General features: G+C 34.4%; 1 protein-coding gene across 1 annotated transcript; it reads right to left on the bottom strand.

Moving 5' to 3' along the window:
• Positions 1-1,609: 1,609 nt before the first annotated feature.
• On the bottom strand, positions 1,610-8,017 carry LOC104904901 (plasma membrane ATPase). Its single transcript, XM_010693320.4, has 14 exons — positions 7,353-8,017; positions 6,250-6,369; positions 6,022-6,120; positions 5,792-5,929; positions 5,351-5,665; positions 4,908-5,234; positions 4,583-4,825; positions 4,381-4,485; positions 3,956-4,265; positions 3,358-3,872; positions 3,070-3,243; positions 2,753-2,935; positions 2,472-2,656; positions 1,610-2,145 (listed from the first exon to the last, which is right to left on the bottom strand). Exons 1-14 carry the CDS (start codon positions 7,392-7,394, stop codon positions 2,049-2,051), a joined length of 2,853 nt encoding a protein of 950 aa, XP_010691622.3. The 5' UTR covers positions 7,395-8,017; the 3' UTR covers positions 1,610-2,048.
• Between the last annotated feature and the right edge of the window lie 1,457 nt (positions 8,018-9,474).

The raw sequence follows: 9,474 nt of genomic DNA, 5'->3' as shown, positions 1-9,474 counted from the left end.
TTAGTTGTTTATGTTTGTTTCTCTTTCCCCTTTTACTAGTATTATTATGATTACTATGATGATTAGTGAGTAGTTAATTAGTTGGGGGTTGGGGTTAAAAACCCAACCATGATTGATTTTGATGTTTGAACAAGAAGTTAGGGGTTCTTTGGGTTTCTTAATCGATCAATAGCATAACTATTATCTACTTGCATTCTAGAATTAGGATGTTTGTTGATTGATGCTTTAGTCAAGTTGAGAGAGGAGACTAGAGTTGATGTTTATGTTATTTTCTCATTTAATTGCTCATGAGAGTGAGAATTGAGTGAGGGTTTGTTGCTTGATCCTTCCCCCTATATTTCGCATTTCTTACTTCCTAAATCATGATTGGATGGTGTTTATCCCCTTCTCCCAATGTTTTTATCAATCAATTTCTTGCCTAATCATTTAGCATTTTCTTAAGACCTTAGTTAATTACTTAATCTAGTTCTTAGTTTGACAAACCAAACCTTTTGCTAAATCTTCGTCTTAGCTTGCAACAATTAGCAACATTAGTGTTCTTCTTGCTATTCCCTGCGGATTTGACCCTTACTTATCACTTTGCTCAGTCTAGTGATCTAGTTAGGTTTGTTTGATTAGGAGGCTATTGACGACCTAGTTTTTCCTATATCAGTAACCTGAATTAAATGTTCATTAAGATGGCTGATTTCCATGGCAAAAAGAAGTTTCATCTTGATTGGTTAAACTCACTACCATTAGCAACATGAGGTATATTTAGTACTTGTTTGGTTGAATATAGGTAGTGTAAATTCTTTGATTTATTGGTTGAATAATAATTGTCAAGAATAATCAACCTTAATTTGGTCATCTTGCTCAAAACAAGTTATACTTTTGATCAACTCAAAATAATCAAAATTTATGGGGTTATTCGCTTTTAATAGGTTTATAAGATCAAGAGTTATTTGCGGGGATATACCATCTATATACCTCACTAAATTTCTTTTGTGGGGATATATTAACCTAATTTTAAGTTTGGTTAAAAGGTACCAAAAATACTATTCTCGGTGAGGAAGTCAAATTTTCGGCTTTTGAATTGCTCAATTACTCTTTATTAACATCATCTGTAACCCGGTTTAGTGACTATGATTGTAATATATAAACTTTAGTCAGAAAATCGAATCTTGTACATGACATTTTCTTATCTTTTTTATTATATCTTTGTATGTGACTATATGTTGTAAAGCACCTAAAAAAAGTACCAAGTGACCGTTCCACACTTCCATGTTTAAAAACACCTTTTAATATATTTGTATAGATAGATAGATGATGTATCACACCCTCCTATGAAAACTGGTATGTAAGTTAATACTATGTTCTATGTACAACAACTGTACAAGTTACTTTGGGATGGCGGTGTTATTATTTCCATCATACTACTAGCTCCACAAAATAAGCTACTTATAATTCATTCAATAGAGGGCTTTAAAATCTCATTGACATATTAAGAACAATAGTGGGAGGTTTAAACTTTTGCTAATGATAATTGGTGAAAGAAGTATGTATAATTACCAATGTAGTAAAATGACATGAAAATGAAAATAGATTGAAGGAATAAAGCACAACAAAATAATTGAAAGACAAAATTGAGTCATCTTTCATTGAGATTTGAGAGAGTATTGGGACAATTTTCCAAAAATTAAATAAGACTGAAAATAGTACTAATCTTAAAACATTATTTGAACTTTTTGGGTTATTTTCATGGGATTGTACTAGTCTTATCTTCTCTAAGAGCCATGGATGTTCTCCGAGCGAAATCTCTGTGGCTGGGTTTATTGCCGATGGAGTTTGCATCAAAAAAGTTATCCTCTTGCAAACTTATGTAAGAAAAAGGAACACAAGGACACCAATTTTTTTTGTTTTTGATCCATATGAGCCGCGAAGGCACAAGGACGCCAGTATAGCTAGCCTTTCCATATTTTTTTCTTATTTCTTCTACCGTGTCCATTTTGAGATGCTAGAGTAACGGAGTAGATACTCATCCTCATAACTTTATATGATCATTTTGTTTCTTAGACTGTGTAGTGCTGTTGGATAGTGTCGATGTCAAGATTCTTGAGCTTCACAACGGATTCGACATGTCCTTTGAGTGTGTGAAGTTCCCTTAACCTGATATATAACAAGGAATAACCATGATAAGATTATGACTTTATGAAGAGCAAGTAGAGAAGATAAGTTATTATGATAAACCAGCTCCATTGATTGATTGATACTTTATGTTTATTTTGTTTTGTGTCCCTCCTCATATTTTCAAGGGGAAGTTAAATGATCTTCCACTGCTTTCTGCATGAGTGACCTGATGACAGAAAGGTAAAGGAAGGATCATTTTTCTCCCCCTAGACATAAAAGTAATTTTGATTCTTCTTGTTAAGGATTATAGGCTATATATAAATGCAAGTATTTCTTCTTCACTTTGATTCGCAAGGATGTCTTACCTAGCAATCTCAGCGCGTCTCTTAGCCTGCTCAGCAATTTCAGACAACTCGCGATAGCTGTTCTTGTCAGCGAGCAAGTCTGAACTATTATCTGGGGCCTGCAGGCCATGGAGTGTACGTTGAGCAGCAGCCCATTGTGCTTCTCTTTCACCCTTTCCGTAATCCTTCTTGCTTGTAAATGCAGTCTATGAATATTAACAATGTAAGAGAACCAAAACAACACATTTCCAAAAGTTGCAATTTAAGAGTAGTACATATTGAACCCAAAAAAAAATGCATACCTTCCTTTCAAGCAGATTATCCCATGCCTTACCGGTCAAGGCATACCTAATTATATACTTTAAGACATCTAAGGGGAAGTAAGTGATGATACTGAAAAGCCAGATTACACCAGCCCATCCCCATCCAATGCCTTTAACACGTGCAAACCCCCAGCTCGCATAGACAGCAATAAGTGTGGCAATCTGAGAAACCACATATATAGAAGAAGTGAGTATCTCATTCTCCTCATTCTCAGCTCATCTGAGCCTGAGGACATTATAGAATAGTTGTACCAATGCAAGGAATAAGGATAGTACTAATGTTTTGTCTTACTCACCAGTTGCGCTAAGAAAAAGGCTCCAACAAGCATGAGACCAGGGCGTTCAATGAAGGAAAAGCTTCTTGAGCGCGTTACAAATATTAGGGCCTGACTTACTATACTCACTTGGAGGTACAAGGCAGCCATTAGCTCCTGCTCATTACCCCTGATTGATCTCACATGAAATGTGTTCTGTCATTTGTTAAGCATATGGAATTTTTATTAGTGATTATTTATTTAAGATAAGAATAAAATATAGGAATATAGCAATATTAATTATTATTAGAGATGCAAAGAATTCATTACAGAAAAGAAGTCGGTATCATTAACAGCCCAGAAGAATAGGACAGTCATGAGAGCAAGATAGCTGCCAAGGACAACCCCGGTGGCAAAAATCTCCTTGAGTTTCCAAGAGTCCGGTGTAGGAGAAGGCTTGACTCTATCCTTAGAGATGGTCATAATGGTGCCATCATTAAGTACAGCAATGATGAGAACCATGAAGGGAGCGAAATCAAACTTCCAAATGAGAGCGATCAGCAAGAAACCCAATACAATACGAATGGTTATGGAAACTGCATAGATGGTGTAATTTTTCATTCTTTGGAAAATGGCTCGGCTAGTCAAGACAGCACTAATAATCACACTTAGCCCTGGCTCAGTGAGCACAATGTCAGATGCACTTCTGGCTGCATCGGTTGCATCATCAACCGCTATACCAATGTCTGCCCTCTTCAAGGCTGGAGCATCGTTCACTCCATCTCCTGTCATACCACAAATGTGCTTCCTTTCTTGCAATTTCTTTACAATCTCATACTTGTGTTCTGCAAATTACCAATTATTATGTTACTGGTAAAAATTTATCATGAAAGCATATATAGTACAGTCACAGTGTAGTTTCTAGTACCAGGGAAGACACCAGCAAAACCATCTGCCTTCTCAATGAGCTCTTCAACAGGAATGCTGGCTATGCTCTCGTCTTTGTGCTGACCAAGTAAGGAAGATGAAGGGTACATGTTAGTTCCCATGCCAAGTCTACGACCTGTCTCCTTACCAATGGCCAATTGGTCACCAGTAATCATCTTCACATTGACTCCGAGACCTAGTGCACGCCTTATAGTCTCAGCACTATCGTGCCTTGGAGGATCAAAAAGAGGCAATAAGGCAACAAACTTCCATGGTCCTCCTGGGCTATCCTTACTCTTCTCAGGAACTGCCTATTAGAGAGAAAACAGAAAATATAAAAATTTTAATTCCTTAAAATAACATATCTATCATTCAATCTTTGACATACCATTATATTGATATTGATTGAAAGACTTGGGAGTGTACCTGTCTAGCAACACCAAGGGATCGAAGACCTCGATCAGCAAACTTATCAATAATGGCATGGGCTTTGCTCTTTGCATCATGACCAAGGTTGCAAAGATCAATTATCTACAATCATTTTCAAGGTCATAACATTGGAATTGGAATTAGAATTAGAATTTCAATTCATAAACATATATTTTCATCGACTAAGTGTATCATTTACCTGCTCCGGAGCACCCTTGCTAACCCTATGCCAATCCCCCTCTGTGTCAATATAAGTTATTGCTGTACGCTTTTCTACTGGATTGAACGGGAGGAAATGCACCTCTGTAATCCCTGCTCTTGCTTCCCTTGGATCAGCCAACATGCCTACAATGCAGGTATCTATAGCATCTTGGTTTTCAACACGAGAAGCTCTAGCTGCCAGCACGAGTGCAGTATCCTTGTCTATATCAGGGGCGAATATCTGGATCAAATAACAAACTTGTTCCGTCAATGCCTGCATCGTAATTTTAAGCCTTATTTAAAAAAAATCTGACAAAACAAACCTCAATCATGTTCTTGTCCACTGTAAGTTTGTTAAGTGTGAGAGTTCCTGTCTTATCACTACAAAGTACATCCATGCCAGCCATTTCCTCAATGGCTGTCATTCTCTTAGTAATTGCACCCTGCTGAGACAAACGGTGAGATCCAATTGCCATTGTCACTGACAACACCGTTGGCATAGCAATCGGAATACCACCAATGAGTAACACCAACAGATTGTCAATTCCATCTCTATACTTCCTGTCCTGGATCGCATACATCACTATTACCTCAATCAATATACCGAGGACAATGGATACTATGCAGAAGTTTCCAATGGCTGTCAAAACCTGCACCCAATAATTATTCATTAACTTTGTTCAAGAAAATGAACATCATATCATATATATATAGTCATTGTACTAGTATATATATAGTATTTGATTAATATGTTACTATGAGTTACCTTTTGGAAGTGACCAACTTGGTTAGTGCTGTCAACAAGGTGTGCAGCTTTGCCAAAGAAGGTGTGAACTCCAGTGGCTATAACAATAGCTTCGATCTCGCCTTGCTTGCAGGTTGATCCTGAGAATACTTCATCACCTGGACTCTTGTTTACAGGCAAAGATTCACCTGTCAGAGCAGACTGATCGATCTTCAGTGGATCTCCTTCTAATAGACGAGCATCAGCCGGAACAATATCTCCTAGTTTGATGCTGATTATGTCTCCTGGTACCAGAATTTCAGCTTCTTGTTCACCCCATTTCCTGTCTCTAAGGACCTACAAAACCCATTAATTCCACACCCCACATTTACATGTTACATATATATATGTATAATACTACCAAGTACTAACTAGCTAGTACAATATAATTGCATTCGCAAAAACATGAACAAAGTTAATTACCTTGGTCTTAGGAGCAAGTCCTGCCATAAGAGCTGCTGCAGCATTCCCAGCATTGTTTTCTTCGATGAAACTGATTGTGGAGTTGATGAAAAGCAATATAATGATTCCAACAAAATCTTGCCAATCTGGGGGCCTGCCCTGTATTTCATTAAAAATTCCAAAATTATATTTTTCGAAACACGAAATTAAATTTAGACTTAAAGCAATGAGTACAAGGAAGAAGTCATTACTCCTCCATTAGCCAACGCAATAGCCATGACTGCAGCAAATTCCATAACCCATGATAGAGGATTCCACATGAACCCCAAGAACTTAAGAAACTTACTTTCCTGTTGAAATATATTGATTAAAGGGAAAAACAACATTATATGATCAGTATTATTATCTTTTTTAATCATAAAAAATCTCTTAAGTGATAATTAATTTTGGGCTCAAAGAGATATATAGCTAGTTATTGCCTTCTTCTCTTCTAGTTTGTTATATCCAAATAGTACAAGCCTGCGTTTTCCTTCCTCTTCTGACAGTCCTTCTCTTGAACATTTAAGCTGCTCGAACACTTCTTCAACAGGAATGCTCTCCTGCAGTTTATATGCACCATATTCGTCATAAATAATTTCAACATATAAACTTCAAACAAAATTTACTGGCGTCATATTCTCACACATTTCTGTAGTCTAGTACTATAGAATCTAAACCATTCTTTAGTCTCCCATTTCTACCATGCATAAAAAACTTACCAACTCAATATATGAAACTAAAAACTAACTTTCATCTAGGTTGAAGTTGCATGTCAGAATGCGTTTAAGCCAGGTTGAACTCGTTTCATGCAATGCAGATGCATATAACGTATGTTCGTATGTGTACTACTCCTTACGTACTTTTGAAGTGCTTTCTTAATATATATATATATATATATATATATATAGCTCTAGATTTATTTGATTCCTTTTTTTTTCTTTTCAATGAGAAGGATTATTATTATTATTATTATTATTATTATTATTATTATTATTATTATTATTATTATTATTATTATTATTATTATTATTATTATTATTACGAGTAATAAATGAAGGAAACCACATTCTAATTTCACAAAATTTCATTTCGAATTAGAAACTAAGAGTGGAAAAACCAAGTGGACATGCACCATTTTTCTATTAAATAATATTTTTTTAAAAAAATTGGTAAGAAGAAATCCTATGAGCTGCCTCGCACATAGCCCCACCAGAGGCCCATTACAAGCCAGACACCCCAACCCCCTTCCCTCTTAAATCTGATAGAAATTGAACCCTAGACTTTTTTGGAGAAGATGGGAAAGCTCACCACTTCAACTAACCCTAATTCTTTTTTTCTATTAAATATCATGGATGCGTTGTCATATGTGATAATGTACTATGTACAGTTAATATGATCATTTACTACTCTGAATCCACACTTAGTTTGAACAAATAGGCACGGTTAAAACAGGCCTAAGGGCTGCGTTCCTGATATCTTCCAATTAAAAATAAATAATCAACACTTCCAAAAAATTATAAAGAAATAGATGTGATGATCTTACAAGGTCGACATTCTCGTTCTTGATATCTTGTAAGTTATCCATGACTTTTGGATTGGATTCAGTATTGGATCTTGTGACAAAATATTACTCGATGAAGAACAAAAGAGACATTAAAACAAAAAAAGAATTGTTAATGAAGAGAGAAAAGTGAGTAAGAAAGTATGTAAAGTAATCAGTGAATTGAACAAGATGAGTTAATGTGCTTAAGAATGAGTGAGGTGGTATAAGAATGGATTTCTGTTTGACAATAAGTGGTTGAGAGAAAATTTCTCATATTTTGTAACAAACAATGTGGTGAGAGTGTGACTGTGAGTAATGTGCTCCAAGATTAATCTTTAAGTTTAATCTTAGTTTTGAATGACATTTGTCATCAACACTTTGGGTCTCACTATAAATGGGGGGATTGACTTCCTGTTATGTGGCTTTCCATTATTTCAAATGGAACAATTATAGTAATATTCTAATTTTATCATGATATCACTTATCAGTTTCAGTTGCTACTAATTTATGCTTCGATTTACCCCTTCTTTTACTCACTCCTAAGTAAAAAAAAAAAAGTATATGTATATGTATATAGGGGTAAGATTACATGACACTGCTCCTTACATGAAAAATAAGAATAAATCTCAACTACACGATTGGATTAGAGTTACAACACTTTTTCATTAGAATTGTATCTCGCTAAAAGTTTTGAGCCCAAATAAAAAAAAAAAAATTGAATTTTTTTTCTAATATTTTTTTTTTTGAAGTTACATCACTTTTTCATTAGAGTTACATCACTTATTCATAAAAGTTATATCGCGTAAAGTTTATTGTCATGTATGTATGCATTCTCATATGAACTCATTATGTATGTGTGATTTTCTTAACCTATGTCTTGTGGTATAAGATAAAAATCCATATATATATATATATATATATATATATATATATATATATATATATTATAATATATTATTATATATATATATATATAATAAAACAATTGATCGAAAATTATAAAGGAAATATTATATTTTTCGATATTATCTAGTATTTTCTACATTGTGTCCTAATGTTTTTTTCTCACCTTCTAAGTTTTACCCTTAAACATTATACTCAAGTCTATATTTGTTGAATCCCTCCGTTAAGTTACCATAATATTTTATGTGAGTTCCTTACTTCCTTATATTCATTTATGAAGAATTAACATTATTAAAAAAAGAAGATTTCACGCTCTCAAAAAACCATTTCCCAATATTTGTGAATGACTTTGACATATTGTACGTCGAACCATGGGAACAAGGATCTACAAGGCTATCACCTTCTTCTAGCCCGATCTTCCAACCTCTTCAAATACGTGTTTGGATTCTCTAGAATTGTAAAATAATTTTACAATGTAGAGTTTGAGCAATATAAACCATTGAATAAAAAATCAATAGCTCATATATTCTTTTTCCCCTCAAAAAGAAAAAAAATTACCCCTTTCCTTTCGACCAATATGATCCCTTGATTTTAAAATGTGTGGCTCAAATACAACTATATTTTGTAGAGTTTTACTAAAACTCTAAAGGATTCATACTTCACGATTACATATTGTACCTCGAAATATCTTAAATTAAATGAAGAAGGGCTCATTATGCTTCTTAATTAAGCTATAGCGTAGTAGCTTGATTGTCGTTTTCAATTCGCTTCTCTCTCTCATCCGGTGAGTTTTGGAGAAATTCTTCGACGATGAAAGAGTTGGACACAATGGAGCAACAAGGTATAGAATTTGTAGTAAAATGTCGGCATAATGCTAGATGGAAAACTTAACGATAAGTTAATGCAGGGGTACAACATAAAACAAGTAAAAAGATTAGTGGTACAACTTAGAAGAAAAAAAAATTGGGGGTACAACATAGATTATGCTAGAACACATTAGTACCTTGTAGAAAAACTCTATATTTTTTTATAAGATGGAAATATAATAGAAGTGTAATATGTGAGTATATAATGGTGAAAACCATAATGAAAAGATTATAATTCTTGATAATAATATCACATACTTTCTACTATATCATATTCTTATTTACATGGAAATCAGGTGAGAGTCCAATGGTTGGAGCTCCCACCTTCAGGGGGCGGATATACAATTTTTTAG

This window comes from Beta vulgaris, chromosome 9 (assembly GCF_026745355.1).
Source record: "Beta vulgaris subsp. vulgaris cultivar EL10 chromosome 9, EL10.2, whole genome shotgun sequence".
NCBI lineage: Eukaryota > Viridiplantae > Streptophyta > Magnoliopsida > Caryophyllales > Amaranthaceae > Beta > Beta vulgaris.
Note: the sequence above shows the minus strand (reverse complement) of the source record. Positions and strands in the feature narration are given on the sequence as shown.

Excerpts from the sequence above, each read along its gene's own strand:
- LOC104904901 (XM_010693320.4), bottom strand. The coding sequence starts at position 7,394 with ATGGATAACTTACAAGATATCAAGAACGAGAATGTCGACCTT. Across the intron at positions 3,244-3,357 it reads ATGATACCGACTTCTTTTCT|AACACATTTCATGTGAGATC; the intron begins GTAATGAATTCT and ends AACAAATGACAG. Across the intron at positions 2,657-2,752 it reads ATAATCTGCTTGAAAGGAAG|ACTGCATTTACAAGCAAGAA; the intron begins GTATGCATTTTT and ends TAATATTCATAG.